The sequence below is a fragment of the Ornithorhynchus anatinus genome, chromosome 13 (genome assembly GCF_004115215.2).
Source record: "Ornithorhynchus anatinus isolate Pmale09 chromosome 13, mOrnAna1.pri.v4, whole genome shotgun sequence".
Taxonomy (NCBI): Eukaryota; Metazoa; Chordata; class Mammalia; order Monotremata; family Ornithorhynchidae; genus Ornithorhynchus; species Ornithorhynchus anatinus.
In genome coordinates, this window is record NC_041740.1 from 1,224,456 (window position 1) to 1,245,115 (window position 20,660).

At 71.6% G+C, this 20,660-nt stretch overlaps 1 protein-coding gene across 1 annotated transcript in view; it reads right to left on the minus strand.

The window, feature by feature from the left end:
* Nucleotides 1–218: 218 nt before the first annotated feature.
* Nucleotides 219–20,660, minus strand: part of OBSCN (obscurin, cytoskeletal calmodulin and titin-interacting RhoGEF) — an 81,291-nt gene continuing 60,849 nt past the window's right edge. Inside the window, exons 56-80 of the mRNA XM_029078229.2 lie at nt 20,537–20,615; nt 20,118–20,242; nt 19,574–19,771; nt 18,952–18,984; nt 18,764–18,862; nt 17,649–17,867; nt 17,338–17,398; nt 16,786–16,859; nt 15,880–15,996; nt 15,584–15,723; nt 15,249–15,449; nt 14,649–14,731; nt 14,341–14,514; nt 13,296–13,455; nt 13,090–13,191; nt 12,540–12,704; nt 11,828–11,986; nt 11,098–11,275; nt 10,382–10,495; nt 10,006–10,173; nt 9,556–9,658; nt 8,019–8,148; nt 7,102–7,210; nt 3,888–3,930; nt 219–2,161 (exon numbers count right to left, since the gene is read on the minus strand). Coding sequence (XP_028934062.1) covers nt 925–2,161; nt 3,888–3,930; nt 7,102–7,210; nt 8,019–8,148; nt 9,556–9,658; nt 10,006–10,173; nt 10,382–10,495; nt 11,098–11,275; nt 11,828–11,986; nt 12,540–12,704; nt 13,090–13,191; nt 13,296–13,455; nt 14,341–14,514; nt 14,649–14,731; nt 15,249–15,449; nt 15,584–15,723; nt 15,880–15,996; nt 16,786–16,859; nt 17,338–17,398; nt 17,649–17,867; nt 18,764–18,862; nt 18,952–18,984; nt 19,574–19,771; nt 20,118–20,242; nt 20,537–20,615 — 4,271 coding nt within the window. The 3' untranslated portion in view covers nt 219–924. The remainder of the gene's footprint in view (nt 2,162–3,887; nt 3,931–7,101; nt 7,211–8,018; nt 8,149–9,555; nt 9,659–10,005; nt 10,174–10,381; nt 10,496–11,097; nt 11,276–11,827; nt 11,987–12,539; nt 12,705–13,089; nt 13,192–13,295; nt 13,456–14,340; nt 14,515–14,648; nt 14,732–15,248; nt 15,450–15,583; nt 15,724–15,879; nt 15,997–16,785; nt 16,860–17,337; nt 17,399–17,648; nt 17,868–18,763; nt 18,863–18,951; nt 18,985–19,573; nt 19,772–20,117; nt 20,243–20,536; nt 20,616–20,660) is intronic.

Consider the following 20,660-nt stretch of genomic DNA (forward strand, 5'->3'; position numbering starts at 1 on the left):
TCGCTACGGAGTCTCTGTCTCTCTCCCTCTGCCCTCCCGCCCCGGCCGCCGCCGCCATAGCCTATGCCGCCCCCTTCCCCGCCCCGTCGCCCGCGGCCTCCGGCCCGTTCGGAAACGCGGGCCGGGGCCTCCGGCAGCGGGACCGCACGGCGCGTCTCCCACCTCCCCGTCGTCGTCCCCGCCCGCCTCCCCGCCGTCAGGAGTCGCCGCCGGCCCCAACCCCTACCCGCTCTGGGCCCGCCGGGCCCGCGCCCCCAGCCGCCCCCACGCGCCGGGCAGGTGGGCCCGGACCCCGCTTCCCAGCTGGGCTCGGCAGTCCCGACGCCGGTGGGAGAGGGGGGACGGGGGCCACCAGACCCAAGTTCACCACAGATACCGTAGCCCGACTCTGACCGCGGCAGGCTAGCTGCTGTCCAGCTGGGTCGGACGCACGTACGCAAGTGTGGGGAGATACACACACACACACACACACACACACACACACACAGAGCCCACGGGCGGAAGCGGCCATCTCGTCACAGGGTGACCCGGTCGGTGGCCATAGGAGAAGAGGGGATTCGGTATGTCTGCGGTGCTTTCTCCCCGACGGTTCGATGGCCAGCTGGGAACGCCGTCCCGGAGCGGGGATCGGTCCGTGGTGGGGGCCGGGCAAGCATCTGGATGGCTCCGGGGTGTCTCGATGGAGGAGGTCTGGGGGGCGGGTACCGGGGAGATGGGTAAGCTGGTCCCCAAGGGACAGGCGAGGTGCTGAGGTCCCAAGGGGTCAGACCGAGGCCCTCCACTGGCTGCTGCCCCCTCGGCTCCCCTGGGCCCGGGAGGTCCCTTCCCCGGCCCGGCCCGGCCCGGCCCGGAATGACGTGCGCCGTCCCCGCCTCCGCTGCCCTGTTTCGTCCCGCCTGGTCCGTCCGTGGCCCCTTGCGGCCCTCAGTTTTGGGCGGGGCCTCTCTCGTCAGGGTCGAGTTGCACGGTGACCGTCTCGCCGACCGTCCCGTAGCCGACCGTCTGGGTGGAGAGTTCTGTCTTGAAGCTGGTTCGGCCGCTGTCCGCCGGGCGCCGGACCCCGGTGCGGAAGGACAGCTGGGTCTGGACCGCCGGGCCCGCCCCGGGGCCCGGGCCGCTCACACGGATGGAGACGTGGCCCGGCCCCCCGGCCTCCGCCGGGAACGCGGCTCCGGTGAGGGGCCGGCCGGGGCGGCCCGTCGGGGCCGGCCGGGGCCTCGGCCGCCCCACGTTGAGCAAGACGGGCCGTCCGACGGCGGCCTCGTTCACCTCGGTCTGCAGCACGGAGATCTCACGGGGCCGGTCCTCGGGAACGGCGGCGGCGGCCGCCCCGTCCCCGCGGCCGAAGGTCTCCCCCTCGCCGGGGACGTAATCCTCGAGGTCGGCCAGCGTGAGCGCCTGGCCGTCGCCGTGCGTCAGGATCTTGGGGTCGCGGTGACCCGGGGGCCCGGCCGCCTCACTCTCGCCGCCCTCTTCCGCCGCTGGGCCGTCTTCCCGCTCCACTTCTGGCCATCCCGGACCACAAGACTCCCCGGCGCCGCCTTCCTCCTCTCCCGGCTCGGGACCCGTCCCGGGGCCCGCCGGGGTCGGGCGGACGCTGCCCACCTCGAACTGGAAGACCAGGGGCGGGCCCAGGCCGGTGGCGGGACACCCCGGCTCGGGGTCGTCCACCGGGGCTTCTCCCAGCTTCCCGTCGAGGTCAGCGAGGCCCTCGGGGGCCGGGGGCCAGGCGCCGGGGCCCACCAGCTTGTTGTTAGAATTGTTGGTGTTGGGGTCCCCCTCGGGCGGTCGCCGGGCCCCGGCGGGCGTGACCACGCCCGAGCCCAGACCGTCCCTCTCCGGCCGGGACGGCGAGGCGCTCCGGGACCCGGCCGGGGACTTGCTCACTCGAAGCTCGATGATCTCCTCAACTTCCACCCACCGGGGCGTCTGCCGGGCCCCGGGCGCCACGCCCTGGGGCTCCCCGACCGGCGTGACCAGGACCGTGGGCACCACGGCCTCCCTCGTGGGCTCGGGTCTCGGGCTTGGCTGCCGAGCCCCGGGCGGGCAGCGGAGGGCCGACGGGGGCGGGCCGGGCCTCGGGGAGCGGGAGGGAGACTTGCCCGGCGAGGGTCGCCGCCTTCCCCTCTGGCTCTTCACCACCGTGGTGACGGTCTCCTCTCTGGCGGTGAGAACGTGGGGGGGCGGGAGGGGACGCGTCTTGGGGTGGGGCCGGAGGTGGGGCCCCTCCCCCCCGGCCGCTCGCCCCCCAGCCCCGCGCTACAGGGTTAGTCTGGTGAGCGTCAGCCTCCGGGGCGCGTTCGCGAGCCCGCACACACGCACACGCCTACCCACACGTGCCCGAATTAGACGGTTAAGACCCCCGGTGAAGATGGCAGCAGCACCACGGCCCTGGGGAGCTCAGCTCGGGTTGATCCCCAACGCTCCCGAGCGGGGACCTCCCCCGCCCCGCCCGAGACCGTGGGGTGGGTCCGGGGCCAGTCTCGGGGGGCCGGACACCCCCTCGGAGTGTCTGCCGCAGCCCGGGCCCGCACCGTGTACCCAGCGTGGCCTGGGGACGAGGGGAGTGGGGCGGCCCAGGGAGCTCCCCGGAACCCTGTGCGATGGCAGGGCCGGCGGGGGGGGGGGGGGGGGGAGGGCGGCACCCACCTCGGAGCCGCGGGCCTTGAGTTTTCTAATGTCGGCTCCACCCTGGGTGACTGCAAGGACAGGGGTGAGTCACTGGGCCTGGCGAGCTGCCCGGGAGGTCCAGTGGCCCAGCCCGGGAGCCTGGAAGCCTCATTTCCTGCCCTGAGAGGCCCCCGAGGGAAAGGGTCCAGCTCCGGTCTGCCGATGACCTTTCCGGGCCAAGCCCGGGGCCGCCGCCGGCCGCGCCTGTGCCTGCGCCTGTCCAGGGTTTGGCGGCAGAGACCGGAATTAAAACCGTGGGCTCCGTTCGGCGCTTACCGTGCGCTAAATAATGCGGTAAGCGCCCGGGTTGACGCAAGGCCTCCGGGTCGGACCCGGGCCCCGCCTCTCAAGGGGAAGCCGAAGGACAGAGCAGTGAGGTAACCGAGCCGGGGTGACCCGGGCCTTGCGACGCCCCGGGGGCCGCACGGTTTCTCGGGCAGCCCGCCGGATGCCGCCCACCTGCGGGCCCTCCAGGTCTCCCCGCTGGTCGGGGCTGTCCAGGCCAGGGCACGCCGAGTCCCCGGTGGCTTTCACCCTCGTGCCCCCTTGCCACCCCGACCGGGAATCTGTGAATTCCCCCCTTGGCCCGAAATCCCCATTTCCCAGACCAGCCCCCCAACCCCCACCCCACCCCACCAGTCCCACCAGATGGGACCGGGGAAAGGGGAGTCTCCCTCACCCACAAGAGCGTAAGATCAGGCCCCCAACCGCGGCTCCCACTGCGGGCCGGGGGGGGGGGGGGACGACACACCACGTTGGGCCGATCGGCGCCGGGGCGCTTGACCCGTGCCCTCGTGGCCCCCCCGCGGCCCGCAGCGGGCCTCCAGGGGAGAACCACGCCGCTGACGCGGGCCACCCCGGGAAAGCCGGGCGGGGGCGGGAGGAGACCCACCTCCCCGCCGCCTGGCCGGCCGGAACCCGCACCCACGGACGCTGGCCGGGCCTCGGTCCTCGGGGGTGACCCGAGTCGGCCGCCACCCTTAGGTCTGAGGTCAGAGGGCTGCCCGAGACCTCCCGGGACGACAGGGAGAAAGACGGCGGCGGAGGGCAGACCGAAGCCCTCCGGGGACCCTGGGCGGGGTGGGGGGCGGGGGGCGCGAGCGTGGGCAGAGCAGGCAGCGGGCAGGCGAGCAAAGCACACGGCAGACTGGTTACCGGCCATGCGGGAGCAGCGGGGCACAGCACACGGGTTCAGCGGGGGCCGGGCCAGCACTTACATGATGATGGTTTTCTTGGGCACCTTAGTGTCTTGCTCGGTGACTACAAAGGAAACAGTAGGAACAGCGGGGGTTACGGCCACGCCGGGGACGGGCTGGGCTCGGGCCCGGGAACCTTGGAGGGGGAGTCCGCGGGCTCTCGTCGGCGCCCGCCGCTTCCCCCGGGCCCACGGCCTGGCCTGCGGGTTCTCCCTCCGCCCTCGGGGAGTGGGTGGGGGGGTCCGCCCTGGCCCCAGGGAGCGGAGAGCTGTACTGGGGTCACTGAGGGGGAGGAGCTGGGGCCCAGAGGGGAACGAGGAAGATCACCACTTGCCGCCATCATCATCATGGGAGGAGGAGCTGGGAGAAGCGGACAGAGCGTAGGTGCATCGTGCCTACATACACAGACGTAAGCAAGCGTACGCGCACAGGGAGACGTAGGCGGGCCACCCGTTCGGCGGGTGCCGGCACATGAAGCGCTGAAGGGGCGGATGTGCCGAGCCGGGCTCTGCGCCGGGCGTCCACGGCGGGCAGGCTGAGCTGGGATCGACCCCGGGCCGGTCACGCCGTTGGCGCTCTCTGAGACACACGACCGGTGCCCCCCCCACCTCCGTCCAATTTGAAATCGCGTTTTAGCGTTCTTGGGGCAGCCTGGGGTGGGCGCGGTGGGCCAGAGGAGGACGGTCCGGTCCGGCCCGTGCCGGGCAGCTCCCGGCCAGCCCCACGCCGCGACCGCGGTCCGCCCGCCCGGCCCCGGGCTCGGCAAGCACGAGGGCAGGGCGCCGCCAGCAATGGCGCGGAAACGGGGAAGGGCCAGCCGCGGGCCTGGGGGGCTCTTGGCTGGTTATGATAATAATAATAATGGTGATATTTGCTAAGCGCTCCCTATGTGCAAAGCACTGTTCTGAGCGCTGGGAGGACCCACGTGGGGCTCACAATTTTAATCCCCATTTTACACGTGAGGTCGCTGAAGCCCCGAGGAGTTAAGTGACTCGCCCCAAGTCACACAGCTGGCAAGGGGCGGGGCCGGGATAAGAACCCACGACCTCTGACTCCCAAGCCCGGGCTCTTTCCACTGAGCCACGCTGTCTCACTTATTACGCTTCACTCGGTTAGGCGGTCTGGCCGGCATCTGCGGGGCAGCAAGTGGGCCCACCCGCCCGGGGGCCGGGCGGGGAGGACCGGGGCGGGGTCAAGCCCAGGGCACCCCCACTGTCGCACCCACAGCTGCCGCGGAGGAGTGGCGGGAAGCTTTAGGCTGGCACGGGCCTCGCGTGCAGTTGGCGGAGCTCCCAAAGCAACAGGGATCACCTCCCCCCACCACACGCATACACACACCCACCCACGACACCCCCCTCCCGCCCCCCGCCACCACCACGACCCGCCGCCTCCAAGCCCCGGCCCGCTCGCCCGAGAACGGAGATGTCTAGAAACCCTGTCGGGCCCTTAAGGGCAGGGTGGCATAACGGCCCCACTTGGGGACAGGCACCAGGGACTCAGAGCACGTGCCCTCGGTTGGGTCCACGCCTCTGATCTCGGCCCTCTCCGGCCCTCTCCGGAGGTTCTGAGGCCCGAGGACGCCCGGCGCCCACCTTGAGGGATCGGGGGTCTCCCCGGTCCCCCCCCGGCGCCCCCCACAGCTCCGTCGGAGCTCAGGAGAGGAAGGCCCGGCGAGCGCGCGACGACGGCCGGAGGGTGGCCGGGACGGCGCGCGACATCGGTGGGGACCCCCGAGATGGACGGCGCAGGCCCCTCCCCGCCCCCACGCGGGTGAAACCGTTCTCAGCCCCCGGCCCCGTACGCCCTCCCCCCGAGCGGCCCACCGTTCCACCCACCGGTGGCCGGCCGGGACGGCTCGGGCCGCACGGACCCCGCCCCCCCCCCGGGCCCCGGGGAGCGGCGGCGGTGCCGGGGTCGGGGTGAGACGCCCGAAGGTCTCGGGCTCCAACGCGGCCCCGGACTGTCGCCGCTCGCTGCGGCCGCACCGCTCCGGGCACCGGGGAACCGGCCCCGGGCCGGAGGCCCCCAGGTCACGCCTCAGTTTCCACCCCGAGGACCGTCCGTGGCACGGTTCTGCCGGCGGGAGAGGAATTTACCGACCAGAGGCGGCCCGACGTTCGCTACAGGGCGGCCGCTCCGGGTGGGCGGGACCCTGCCCCCGAGGGGCGCTCAGTACCCATCCGGGAGCTTGGGCCCGACTGGCCCGGGCTCTTCTCCCTGACCCGGAATCCTCCACCAGACACCCCACCGACAGTCCCCAGGCAGATCCACCCATCAGTTCGACCGAATCTCTTGACAACCACGTGCTCGGTGCTCCCTTCCCGGGTTCTCCGGCCCTGTTCCGCGACCGTGTTCTCCCCGTTCCCTACCCGGTTTACGCCCATGACTACTCCCCCCCCTAGAGTGGGGGGCCTCTTGCCCCTTCCGCCTTTGCAGGAACGTCCGTCCCGTCTCCCGGCCCGTCTTGCCCCCTGGCCTGCGTCTGCCTGCCTGCCTGTCTTGTGACAGCAGAACAGGGTAGAAGGGCAAGGAGGAAGCCATCCCAGTGGGCACGCTGAGGACGGAGTGTGGTGGAAAGAACTGAAGATCATCGGACTATCGACGCTGCCATTTCAGGGTCGGCCTTGTCGTCCGACCAGCCTAGAGTTCTGGCTCCAACAGCCCGTCCGACACCCTGACTGTTCTCCGGTGACCGAGCGCGGACCATCCGACCCCCGGTTCCCCGCGAGGACCCAGCACGGACCAACCGACACCCCGACGCTCCCCCCGAGGCCCGGTACGCATGGTCCGACACCCCCGACTCTCTTTCAGTGACCCACCGTGGACCATCCCCCGCCCTCGGCCCTCCCTGGATCTCCCCGAAGCTCTCGCCGCCCGCCCGGCCCCCCGTGGCAGGGGTGATCTTTCCTGCCGCGGTTTCCGAACCCACTACCCTCCAACTCCCAGGATCCTCACCCTGGCGGGGAAGGGCGGAGTTTAGAGACCAGCGGTGTCCCTCGATATACCACCTCCTCCCAGAAGCCCCCTTAGTCGGGCCCTAGGCGTCCGTGGAGCTGCGTGACCCCAAGCCTCCGGGCCCCGTGCGGGGATGACCAGTCCCTTGGCTGCCCCGGGCCGCACGATGCCAACCCAACCGGCGTCCACCCCGGGCGGGCCGCCGGCACAGATCAGGCAGACCCGGTGGCCGTGGACCTCGGGAGCAGGGGGCGGTGGGGGGGGGGGGGGGGACTCCTACCTTCTACGGTGACGGCCCGCCGGTCTCCCCTCCTCTCCTGGGCCGGCAGCACCGCGCCCTGCCTGCACAGCTCCGCTCCGCTCCGGGCCGACCCGAGCCTGTTCACCAGCTGCGGGGAACGGCGCCGGGGCGGTCAGCCTCCGGGCCCCGGCCCCCCGCCCCCCAGCCCCCGGCCGAGAACACCGCACATCTCCCGGCCCGCCCGGCGGCACCAGGCATACGCGTTACCCAACGGGCAACGCGCCTACCGCGGGTAACACGATGGCTTCCTAAGGACACCGGAAGAGACTGGCTGTGGCCCCCGGCCCAGAACTGAGACCGGATTACAGGGGGATGACCCTGACCCGGCCCCCCGACCCCCTCCCGAGTGCCCGTGAGTGCCCTCGGGGTTTGATTCGAGATGGGGGTCGGTCGGCTGGCTGAAATCCACACCGTCCCGGAGGGCGTCTCCCAAGCGGCCACCCTGCCCCGCGGACCCTTCGCTGCCCCTCCTCCGGCCCTGGAGCGGACCAGCGGGTGCTGGCGGGAGCCGGAGAGGCCGGAGAGCTTGAGGTAGCGGGGCCGGGCCAACTCTTCCAACTCCCGGTCGGGATCTGAGCCCCTGCCTGCACCTGTCTCTCCCTGTCACTACTCCCCCCGGGTATGGTAGAGCGCTCGGCCCCGAATGGGCGCTAAGGACACCCTGCTGCTGCTAACGCTAACTAGGAGTGCGGGTTGCCCCCGTGGGACAGGGAGCACAGAGCGAGGGACGAGGGGAGGCCCGGTGACGGCTCCTCTGACCGGCCAGCTGATCCCGGGAGCCCTTCTCCCACCCCCAGATTGGGACTCTGGGCGTCGGGAACATCGGGAACTCCCGGGACGCCCGCGGCCGTCGGCGAGCCTACCCCCTCGGAGCACGGGAGGCCCGGGTCGCTCACCTCACACTCGTAGCGCCCCAGGTCGGCCTCGGCCGCCTCGGTGACCACCAGCACCGCCACGCCGCTCCGCGGTTCACTGAACGCCTGGTGCTTGGTGCTCTCGGTCAGCAAGGCCCCGTCCTTGTACCACCTGCGGGGAGGCCCGTGAGGCCGGGTGCCCGCCCTATCCTCCCAACCCACTGCCTCTTCGGCCTCGTCGGCCCTCCTCCGCCATCGCACCCCGGTGTGCCCGGGCCCCCGCCCCCCCTTACCCCCGGGGAGCACCTGCCTCACGCTCCCCACTCGGTAACTCCTCGGGACGCCTCCCCACCCTGTCCTCCCCCAGCCTGTACTTTTACTCTGGGGCCCTGATTCCCCCAGCTAGACCGTCAGCTCCACGAGGGCGGGAGCTGTGTCTACTGACTCTACTGTTCTCCCCTCGGCGCTCAGCCCGGTGTCCCGCTGTCGGCCCGGTGAGGGCGGGGGCCGTGTCTGTCAACTCTGTGGTTCCCCTTCCGGCCCCCGGTTGATAATAATAACGTCGGTATCCGTTAAGCGCTTACTACGTGCCGAGCACCGTTCTAAGCGCCGGGGTAGACGCGGGGGAATCGGGTTGTCCCACGTGGGGCTCACGGTCTTAATCCCCCTTTCACAGATGAGGTGACGGAGGCACAGAGAAGTTAAGTGACTCGCCCGCAGTCACACAGCTGACGAGTGGCGGAGCAGGGATTCGAACCCGTGACCTCCGACTCCAGAGCCCGTGCTCTTTCCACTGAGCCACGCTGCTTCTCGTGCTTCCCAATTCAGTGCTGGGGTCACGGTAGGCCCTCAGCACGTCCTCTACTGATTGGTAGGCGGGAGCACGGGGTCACCATTCCTGCTTCGTCCAGGGCCGGCTGGATGGCGGACCACCCCCTCTGACTGGTGGGGGGTGGGGGGGGGTCGGGCGCCAACCTGTCAGAGAAGCCGACTTAGAAGCAGTGTGGCCTAGTGGATACAGCCCGGGCCTGGGAGTCAGAAGGATCTGTGTTCTAATCCCGCGTCTTGGACAAGTCACTTCACGTCTCTGGGGCTCATTGACCTCATCTGTAAAATGGGGTTTAAGAGTTTGAGCCCCAGGTGGGACACGGACCGTGTCCAACCTGATTACGTTGTATCTACCCCAGCGTTTAGAACGGGACCTGGGACCCAGTAAGCACTTGACAAATACCTGTAAAGCACCTGACAAATACTGATAAAAAGAAAAGGAAAGATAAAGGGCCTTTTGGATCTCTAGGTCCTGCCTCCATGGGGCTCACGGAGCAATCGATCCACCAGCGGCGTTTACTGAGCGCCTACTGTACGCAGAGAGGACAGGACAGTTCAACAGAGTCGGCAGACCCCTTCCCCGCCCGTGGCGAGCCGTCAGTCTAGTCTAGCAGGTGCGGGGGCCGGGGGCGGGCGGTTTACGAAAGGGACCGGGACCCGTGGTCGCGGCCCTCGAGGAGCTGGCGGGCTGAGAGGGCGCTGGATGGGTGGCGCCCCCAGCTTTGGCTCGGGAGGAGTCCCCGTCACTGACCGGATCTGGGGGACGGGGGCTCCCTCGACGGTACAGGTGAACTGCGCGTCCTCCCCCTCCACCAGCAGGGCGTTGCGGAGCTGGTGCACGAACCTCGGGGGTACTGAAAGCCAAGGAGGGGCAGCCGTGAGCGACGGGGGGCACCCGCGTCGGGTGGGATGGGGCGAGGGCTGGGGGTGACTGCCTCCCTGCGGATCAGAGGGACCCGGGCGGCTGGGGCAGCGGGAGAGAGGTGGGTCAGGTACGAGGCGGGCCTTCCTGACCACTAAGTCTGGACCTGCTCCCGGGGCCCGCTGGGCAGGGGGTGGCTGGGGGTGGGGAGGGTTGGGCAAAGTTGGTCGGGAGGCCTCTGCCTGCCTCGGCCCCGGGGGGCCGAGAGCCCGTCTGGACCAGCGAGGGGTACCCCGGGGCCGTCCGGCCCCCTTCCCGGCCGCGGCGGCGATGCCCGACCTTGGACGAGGATCTTCCCGAGGGAGCTGGCGTTGCCGGCCGCGCTGGCCGCGAAGCACATGTACTGGCCCGAGTCCACGCCCGCCAGGTTGTCGAGGATCAGGGTGCAGGAGCCGTCCGGGTCCTCGATGACGATGTGGTGAGGGTCCACCTCCACGGGCTTCCCGTCTGCGGGAGGGGAGAGAGCCGGGCCACGTGCCCGTCGCTCGGGGAGGGCCGAGGAGGTGGGCCACGGAGTGGGCGGCGAGGGAAGGGGAGGGGGTCCCGGGCCAAACGGCCGCGGCGAGCGGGGGCAGGCGCGCCGGGCCTCGGTGGGGGTCGTGGGGGTCGGGACCGCCGGCCCCCGAGGGTGAGCGGGCCCGGCCCCGGCTCCTACCTTTGTACCAGCTGATGATGGGCTTCGGGGTCCCAGTCACCCGGCAGGCCAGCTTGACCGTCTCGCCCAACTCGGCCGTGCAGTCGGCCAGCTCTTCCTCGAAGTCCGGGGCCCCTGGGGCAAGACGGGGGAGGGGAAGGGGGAGATCACCATTTCCCCGGGGCCCGGGGGTGGGGGGAGGGGGGGAACCGGGTCAGACAAGGTCACGCCCTGCCCCAGCCTGCCTGTCACCCGGCCGGGCTTGGCCCGAGGCGGGCCTGTGACCTCTGTAGCCTGAGGGAGAGGCAGGGATGACACCCGAGAGGAAGCGCTCATCCATCGTCCTCTTTTCCCAAGGCCGTAGGAGCCCCTGTTCCTCCTGGATGACACTGGCTACTGATGGACGGGTTGCTTATTGAGCACCCGCTGGGGGCACAGCGCTGGACTGAACGCTAAGGAGCGGGCCTCGGACCTGACTTTCCGGATCTCATTTTGCGTCGCTCTTCCGGCTGTGGAAATGCTTGCAAGGGGTCCCTCGGATGGGGGCCACGGTGCCCCTGCCCCCCGCACAGGGTCGGTGCCGGGCCGCCGCCGTCGGCCAGTTCGGCCCGAGACGGGAACGGGCGGGCCAAGAGACTCTTCCCCGCCCGGCCCACCCCGAGAGAGGGGACCCCGCGGCCGGGGCGGGGGTTGCCGGTTGCCCCCCCAGCCCCCCGGGGCGGCCCCCCCGCGCTCACTCCAGACGGGCAGCGCCAGACGCTGCTGGATGCCGCAGATCTCCTTCACCCAGGAGTTCTTGACGATGAGCGTGCGCGCCTGCAGCAGGTACTTGCGGACCGAGTCGTCCCGCTCGTGCCAGACCTCGAAGGCCCGGTCGTCCCCCTCCACCTGGTCGTTCACGTCCACGTTGCTGAGCTGCGGGGGGGGGGGGGGGGGGGAAACGGGAGTCGGCTCTCGGGGGCCCGGACGCCGGGGCGTCTATCACCCGGCCCCGCTCGGGCAGGGACCGGGAGGGACGGGCCCGAGTGCCAGCGCGGGAGCCCTCGGCGAGAGCCGGGCAGGACTTCCGGGACGGGCGGGAGAGGGGGTTCCCCCCATCTGTTTCTCCGGAGGGCTCGGGTGCTGCCCCGCCCCCACGGAGCTGCACCGGGGGGACGTGTGGTCGTGGGAGGGGGCCGAGGGGCCGGACGGATGGACGGGGTGACCCCCGGGGCGAAACGGCCGCTCTCGCGCCCGCTTTCTCGCTGCCACGTATGGGCTGGGTGAGCAGGGGAGAACAGGCCCCTGACGCTCATCCCCAGGGATCGATGGGCAACCTACTGTGCCAGGGGCCAGCCCGAGGTGAGGGGTGAGGCGGGCCAGGCCGGGGGCCGGGGGCGCGGGGAGGGTGAGTCAGAGGAGCGGCGTGGGCTGGGGAGGGCGGGAGGCAGAGGGCGCGGAGGCGGGGGCGGGCGCGCGGCCGGGCACCTTCATCATGTTTCGGAAGACGTAGCCGTAGGCGTCGGTCTTGGAGTCGCGCTTGGGCTTGCAGATGACCAGGTGGTTGGGGAAGAGGAAGACGTGCCGCTTGTGTCCTTTCCAGGGCATCCTGGCCCCCGGCGCCCCCTCCCACACGATGAACTGGCCCTGCGGGAGGGGACGGGACACAGAGGACGCTCGCGGCTCTGGGCGAGCGGGCGAGGAGCCGCCGCCGGTGAGGGGGAGGGGGACGGATCCAACTGATCCAACCGGGCGAGTCCACGCGTGCACAGTACGGGGCCATTCGAGCCGGGGCCTGGGGAGAGCGGAGTTCCCGCCCTGGGCCTTTATGGAAGCGGGTATCCCGCCCCGGTGCCCGGGCAGAGAGCTGGTTGGCCGCTGGCCGTTGGGGAGCGTCGGATGGGGCGACGGTCCCCGTCGCTCGTCCTCCCCGACACCCCAGCTTCCATTTTGAGAGGGCGGGAGGGCAGGGGTAGGAGGAAACTGAGGCCCAGAGAGGTCCAGGGGCGGGTTGGGGCTCCAAACTGGGTCTCGGGATGCCCCCAGCCTCAGGCCTCACCCACTAGGCCCCACTGCCTCCGTTGAGGACGGATTTCTTCGGCCACCCCGTCTTCACCCGGGCCGACTCGAATGCCCCCTGGGTTGGACGGCGAGCCCGGGACCGCCCCCGCCCCCACCGGCCCGGGCCCGACGGAGCAACCTGGCGAATGGGCTCTCCCAGGGCCTCCAGGGTGCCGGGGTAGTTCTCCATGAGCGACACGTGCAGGCTGTTCTCGGCTCTCTGCGAGAGGGCCGAGACCACGGCGTAGGCCTGCTCCAGCAGGGCGCAGTTCTGCCCGTTCCTCGCCTTGTTCCGGATCAGCTCCTGGGAAGGGCGGCGGTGGGCCGGGGTGGGGCGGACGCGGGCTCCCCACCCCGCCCCCGGCCCTCCCTGGGGGCCACGGCAGTCCCGGGGGCCCCTCCCGGGGACCGGGGGCCCACGACCCCCTCTTGCGGCGAGGGCCCCGGACCGGCCTCCCTTGGAAGTGGGAGGGGCGTAGAGCGGGTGCTCCCGCGGGGCAGGGGACGAGGTACCGGGTTCCTTCTGGAGCACCCGAGCACCTAGCACAGCGGACCACCCGCAGCGGGTGCCTGGTCCACGCCGCCGAGACGGCGGGGGCCGGGGGAAGCCGCTCTCCCGTCTCCCCGCCGGCCGCCTGGTGCCCCTGCCCGTCTGGTCCCCGCCCCGACCGGGTCCCCGCGCCGCTCACCTTGAGGACGGTCTGGTAGTGTTGGATGCGCAGGACGGGTCTCTCCAGGTAATGCTGCAGGGGCGGCGGCGGCGGCCGCGAGGGGTCGGCCCCGCCCGGCGTCTGCAATGGGAGCCCCGAGGTGCCGTGTGGGGAGGGGCCCGGAGCGGGCGGGGACGGACGGGCCCCCGGCCCCCCGCCCGCCGTCCCGGGCCGGCGGCGCCCACCTTGTAGAAGTCCTGCACGGCCTTGCTGACCACCACGGACTCGGCCTGCACCCGGCCCACCAGGAACTCGATGTACTTGCCGAACTCGGCCTCGTTGCGGATGAAGCAGGCGGCCACGTCGTCGTCCGTTTCGCACGCTCGCAGCTCCCGCAGGAAGTGACTGCCGGGAGAGCGGGGGCCGGGGGAGTTGGGGGAGGGGAAGGGGGTCCTCAGAAGGGCCCGAGCCCCGCCGGTCCGGCCCCGGCGGCGGACGCGGAGACAGGGGCTCGGGCGGAGCCGGCGGCCCGGGGTCGGGGAGGCGGTGCCGACGGGCGCTCCGGAGGGAGTCGCCGCCGGGGAGGAGGGGCGAGGCTCATCCCCGGGCCCGGCTCGGTGTGTGGCCCCTGGGAGGCGCTCAGCGCAGCCCACCGGCTCCCGGCACGGCCCACGGGCTGCCTGTCCTCCCGGAGCTCCCGGCACCGACGTGCCCGGTCGGGGCGGGGCAGGAGGGGGACCGGAGATAGGACGGGAAGCCGGGGGCCGTGCGGAACGGCCAAACCCATCCCCTCCCGGCCCCGCGGCCCCTCGCTCTCCCGATCCCTGGGACCCTCTGCGACCCCATCCCGGTGGACCGGCGGGTGCCGGGGACGGCCGTCGGCCGGACACGGATTCGCGATGCTGGGAATTAGTCAGGGAGGGCCTCCCGGAGGAGGGGGGGGGGCTGCCCCGACGGTGGGGAGAGCCGGGCTCCGGCGGGGTGAAGTGGGAAGGGACCACCCAGCTGGGGGATTCCCCCTTTCTCCAATTATCGCTCGGGGTGGGCCGCGTCCCGGACCCCGGCGGTCCCCGGCGCCCGCCGGTGCGGGGGGAGGCGGAGCTGGCCGACGTCTGTCCTCTCCAGGGCGGATTCGCCGTTCAGTGGGGGACACGGAGCTGAGCACCCCGACCCGCGGTGACCCTCCGGCCCCGGGGAGGGGCTCGGCCCGTGTGTGTGGGGGGGGGTGGGGCGCGGTCTAGGTCGGGGAGGGGCAGTGGAGGGTTCGGGGGAGGGGCGGGGCGCGCCTACTCCGAGTGGAAGCGTCCGATGTCGCCGACGTTCCTGAAGATGACGTGCTTCTGGCTGGCGACGGCGGCCGGGGCCGCGGGGCTGCCCTCCAGCCGCCGCACGTGGTGCCTCTGCAGGAACTGCAGGTCGCTCACGAAGTCCTCCTCCGAGCTCAGCAGCTCCCGGACGATGCCGCTGCGGGCGGGGGCGGCCGAGCCGTCGGGGTCCGGGGAGCCGCCCGCACGCGCCGAGGAGAAGGGGGCGCTCCCCCCGGCCCCCGCGCCCCCCGGCACCTTCCCCTCGCCGGCCCCTCCCCCCGCCTCACTCACCTCAGCTTCTTCTTGTACTCGTCTTCCGAGACGGCCTCCCCGGTCGTTTCCGGGACCTCGGGCGCCCCCCACTCGGGCGCGAGCTGGCGGGACGGAGAGTGAAGCGGTGAGGGGTTTACCGAACCGCAGATGCGGCTCAGGCGGAGCGGCTCCCCCGTTCTCAAGCTGTGCCCCTTCCCCGGTGTCGCCGCCGGGCCCCGGCGGACCTCTCGGGGAGGGTCCGCCGCCAGGGACCTGACGTCGGAGGGGACGGGGAGGACCGGTGGTAGGGTCGGCGGCGGGGTGGTCAGAGACATCCCGCTAGGTGGGCCCGGCCCTCGGGGAGCTTACCGTCGTCTCCTAGTTCTACCTCGTGTCCCGGGCGGCCAGCGCTCTACCCGCGGCCCAGCGCCCGGCACGGTGTTCTGCACGAGCGGGCGCCAGTCCGGCGCTCCGCGCGCAGGAGGCCCTCAACCACTGAATGGCAACTAGTGTCGAGGAAGGGAGCGCGGTTTTGCGGCAGAGGGCCGGGGCCTCGGGAAGAGGCTGTCCCCGGGAAGATCACACCCGTGGCCTCCCCGCCATCCCACCGCCTCCCGGCCCCGGAGCAGCAGGCCGCACCTTGAGTCTCTTGTCCAGGTACGCCGGGGACACCCAGCCCTGCCTGGAGGGGCCGGACTTGGTGGGCTTGGTGCGCACCAGCCACCGGAGCGGGTGGGCCGAGTCCAGGACCTCCACGTACTGCCCTGCCTTCAGGGCGATGGCGTCGCGCTCCGCCCCCAAGGGCTGGTGGTCCGCGGTCACCGTGTAGATGTCGAAGATCTGCGGGGGCCGGGGAGCCGGGGGACGGGGGCGGCTTCGGACGGCTGGCGGGGAGGCTCCGGCCCGCCCGCCCGCCCTCCCGCCGCCCCGGCCCCGGGGTCGCCGCGTAGACCGCCCCGGCCCCGAGCCCTCACCTCTCCCCTGGCGTCCCCGTCCTCGGACTCGGACGAGGACTCGTGGACGCTGGACGAGGGCCGGGAGCGTCCGTGCCGGGGGGTGGCGGAGGGGGTCTTGGACTCTTCGTCGCTCTCCCCGCCGGGGATCTGCAGGGTGGCTGCAACGGAGCCCAGCGCGGCGGTCGCGGCGGCCCACCGAGCGGGACGGCCGCTCGGCCCGCGGACGTGGGAACCCGAGGTCCCCTGGGCGTTTCCCTCCCCTCCCCGGCGGTACCTGGGCCTGTCGGCCCCGCCCCCCCCCCCCCCGGGCTCACCCTGCGAGATCTTGGCAGATACCATCTCCGTGATCTGGGAGGTGAGCCGCTGGAGGAACTCCTCCGTCCCGACCGCCGCCAGGGACACGTGGCTTCCGGCCGTGGCCTCCGCGGACCCTGGGCGGGCGAGAATGCCCCCCGTGGGGGTCTCCGGAGGGGTCCCGGGGAGCAGAGGCGGCCAGCCCGCCCCTCTGCCATCCTCGGGGGACGGGCCTCCCGTCTCCCCTCGGGCCCCGACTCCGTCCCCTCCTCTCCTATCTCCTGTCTCCCGTGAAGCGCGGGGCCTGGGAGCTTGGAGCCTCCGCACGCACGGAGGACGGGGCCTGAGGACGAGGCTCTGGGGCAGGGCGGAGGTGACCGGGGGAGGGGCGCCTGCCGGCCCTGCCCAGAATCGTACGGGTCTTTCCCGGTGTCCGGCGACAGCTGCCCGTCTCCAGGAAGGGGAAAGGAAGTGGCACCTCCGGGCAGGTCACCACCTAGATGGGGAAACGTCCACTCGGGAGCCTGGGGCCCCACGAGATACAGAGCGAATTATCGTCCTCATCAGCCTGCCCAACCCAGGGTCCACTGTGACCCACCGGGTCTTCCTCCTCTGCATTTCTTCTTCGGATTGAGAGGGCAATATGGGGGTTCTATTTCACTGGGCCAATCTAACCCACCTTCACCCGCCGAGGAGAGGCGGATCCCGTGCGGTGGCCACGGCCGCGACGAGCCGAGCCGTCCCTCTACCCGAGCTCCGGCGGGCAGGGGGATCGGGCCCCTGAGATGGGGCAACGACTCTCTAGGGCTGAACTCCACTGGCCAGAGCACAGGTGTCCCGTTTCCCCCCCCCCCCCCCGCCGTGTCCCGTCCCGGGCCCACCCCCCGCCCGGGTCGACCGGCCCGGACGTGACCCCCGTCGCTCACCCCCTCCTCGCTTTTGTCCGTCGGAATCCTTCACGGCAGAGGTGCCCGAGGCCTGGACCGAGATGGTGCTGGCCCTGCGGGCGGGGAGAGGGTGGGGGATGGGGAGGTTACTGCCGCGGGGGAGGGTCTCAGCCCCACCCCCTCCCCTCATCAATCATCACCCAGTCCAGGTTTTATGGCGTCACTTGGGGCGCCCGGGGGCCCAGCACTTAGGGGCTCAGGGGCAAATTGGAACCACAGAGAAACCCCTCTCGGGAAGATGGGAGATCCTGGGTTCCGGCCCCTGCTCCGCCCTGGTCTGTCAGGTGACCCCGGGCAAGTCATTCAACCTCTCTGGGCCTCCCTCCGCCCCTCCGTACGCCGGGGAGGAGATCCCTCGCCCTCCCACGGGGCGCATAACGGGTGGACCCTGTCAGATCCCGACCGGGTGAGCTGGGGCGGTCGCGGCCCGCCCTGGCCCTCCCTTGGGATCGACTCTGCCCGGGGGCGGGGGCCGCGGGTGGGCTGGGGGCGGCATCCCCGGGGGTGAGTCCGGCCCGAGCTCCGACTGACCCTTGGAGCAGCGTGGAGATCAAGGCTTCCTTCACCTTCTCGCTTCCCAAGCGCTCCGGCCCTGCGGGGAGGCGGCGAGCGTCGGTTCGGTGTGGGGGGCGGACAGTGACATAACCACGGTCACCACGGGGCCGCCTGGGACCACCCGGGGCCATGCTGAAAGCGGGGCGGGGGGGCGGGGGGGATGGGGGTGCGTGTCCAGCTGGAGGGCGGATAGGAGGCCGATAGCAGGCAGCCATCCGCAGGTTGGGCGGGAGGGGGGGGACGGGCAGGGGAGGTCAGCGGGGGCCTCCGGCGGTCCGCCCACTCACCTTCCAGGACGTTGAGCCTGGCGGAGCAGACGGCCTGCCCGGCCTCGTTGGTGGCGATGCAGGTGTAGGAGCCGCGGTGCCGGCTGCCCACGTCGAGGAGGACCAGGCTGTGGTGCAGGTTGGAGCCGGCCACCTTGTAGCCCGGCGTGTCCGGCCCGATCCACTGGACGTCCTCGTTGGCTTCTTCCTTCAGCCAGTTGACCGTCGGGGGTGGGTGCCCTGGGGAAGCGGCGGGGACGGGAGACACGGGGAGAGGAGGGAGTCCGGGGTCTCGGCCTTCGCTCCTTGCGACGGCAGCCCCGCGTCCTCCCTCGCCACTCCAATGGGGGTCTGGGCGTGGCCGGGCGATCCGGGGGCTCTGGCCCCCACCGCCCACCCCGGCCCAATTCCTAATTTACAATAAAAGAGCCCCGATTCGGGCGTCGTAGCTGACGGTGCTAGACTTCAGAATATACAGTCACGGTGCCGTTAGCTCGTTGCGGGCAGGGAACGTGCTTGTCGCCTCTGTGGTGCTGTTCTCTCCCAAGCGCTCAGTACAGTGCCCTGCACATAGTCAGTGCTCAGTAAATGCCACCGACTGATTTAACGTGGACTCACAGGCTTTCTGCGGATTCCGCCCGCAGATGTGGAGATTGTGATTTTTAGTTTAAAATCACCTCCTTTTAAGCTTCGAACGGCCACCCTATCTATTCCCTCTAGCGGGCACATCGCCTACATCAACGATGAATGTACCTGGATTTTACTTTCAGCTGGTTCCCCCGCCCGACCCCCGACCCCCGACCCACCTCCACATCCCAGCCTGAGCTGTAACCCCGGAAGCCCTGACGCTGAGTCCGGCCCCGCCCCGGCGGGCGGGGAATGGGCGTCACGTTCCCGTCGCTCCCTCCCTCCCGCGCTCCCCGCGAGCCCCCGCCGGTGGCTCCCCGCAGGGAGCCGAAGGCGCGGCTGACGCCCCCCCCCCCCCGAATCTCCGGCCTGTGCGGGGGCCGGGGCCGGGGTGGACAACGGACGACTGATGGGGCGGGGAGAGAGTGCCCGCCCCCGGCCGCTGGAGAGGAGCTTCTGGGCCCCCACCCCCGGGGACCCCTCTCCCGACCCTCACGGGCCCCGGCTACCTTCCACCTTGACGGAGAAGGTGATGCTGGATCCCGCCTTGACTTCCCTATCGGTGAATCTCTCCAGGAACCTGGGCGGCACCGACTGCTCCTGAGCGTCTGGGGAGTGTGGGGGTCGGAGAGTGTGGTCCGGGCTGGCGGGCGGAGACGGGGACCCTCCCCCTCCTCAGTCACCTGGCGCCTCTCACCTCTGTCCGCTGTCTCCTCCGGTTCTTCGGGGCCTGGAGGAAACCGAAACCCCGAAGGATTAAGACACCCCGGGCCGGGGAGGCCCTGGCCCCACCTGGGGCTCCCTCTGCCAGATTTTGATGCCCCATCATGGCCCGGGCCCTCCCGAAAGCCCGTCTCCAGGAGGCCCACCGCGATTCATTCTCGACACCTTGACCTCCGTCCCGTTGGCTGGCCTGAATAAGTCACTGGACCTTCCCGGGCCTGAAAGGGGATTCGATCCCTGCTCGCTCTCCCTTCCTCCCTCTTAGACCGTCCCTGGTCTGATGACTTTCCATCCGGGCCGGCCTAAGGTCCGACGCTTAGCATCGAGTGGGGGCTCAATACGGCCCCCTTTCCCAAGACCATCTGCTCACACCGCTCATCCCTTCGATCCTTAGGAGGCAGAGGGACGAAAGTCCGCAAAGGGCCACGCTCGGGACGGGAGAGGCCGGTCGGCCAGCTCCGGGGATACGGCTCCGTCTAGGCCGCCGGCCCCGGGGACCCGCCCGCAAGCTTCCGAAACAGAGCCCCGCCGACCGTTGCCCCGACCTCGGGGGTCACCGCCTCCCCGGCCCCTTCCCCGGGCCGACGGGCACCCACCCCGGACGAGCAGCCGTGCGGACGAGTAGGCGGAGCCCGCGGCGTTGCGGACGTAGGCCGAGTACTCGCCGGCGTCCTCTCGGCGGACGTTCAGGACCTCCAGGCAGTGCAGGGTCTTCTTGCTGCTCGGGCGGAGCCGGTCCGAGGGGCGGAGCGGCTGCCCGTCCTTGAACCAGGACAGGCGGGGCGCCGGGAACCCTGGGACGACAGGCCGAGACAGAGAGCGGGTCCCCGTGGGGCCCGCGCGGCCCGGCGGGGGGCGCGCGGGGTTTCGTGTCGGGAGGCGGCCGCCCGGCCCCCACGCCCGCTGAGTGGGCTCCGCTTCCTCTCCCCTCGCCCCTCCGACCCGGGCCGCGGGCCCGTGACCTATCCGCGAGGCTGAGCTGACCCCACCGCCCCCCCCCCCGGCTCCCTCCGCCGATTTTCGACCTCTGCCCTGAAGGACGGCGCTAGGGACGAAGCCGCGAGGGCTAGACTGCCGGCTCCTCGAGGGCGGGGATGGGGTCTCCCGGCTCGCCGCCGCGCTCCCGAGCCGCATCCTCACCCTTCACTTTGAGCTGGAACTTGGCCAGGCGAGTGCCGGGGGCCACCAGGACGTCCCGGAGCTCCTCCAGGACCTGGGGCAGCTGCCCCTCCTCGGCCGTCGACTCCACGCCCTCCTGCTCGCGGCTGGCCGGGCCGTCCGGGGGCAAAAGGAACGGGAAGGGGAGTCAGCTCCCGGGGCGGAGTCGGGGACGGGCTGGGCATTCCCACCCCTCCCCCGGGGGGGCGGCCCGGCCCGCGGACCCCGGCGCCCCCAGGCCGGGACTGGGGTCGGTGCCCCGGCGGGCGCCCGCACGGCGCTCCAGACCCCGCGGGCACTCAGCTCAGCGGGCACTCCGACTGACCGCTGGGCAAGGGGCCGCTGCCCCACCCCCGGGACTACTCCCCACACCACGCCGGCCGGGCGAGCGGCTGAGTCACCTGGAGACGTAGCCCTGGGCGCTGAAATAGGACGAGGTCTCGGTGGCGTCCGCCGCCGTGTCGTATTCGGTGCTCGTCACTGTTGGGAGGGAACGAAGCCCGAGGGTCTCGCGTCCCGGCCCCC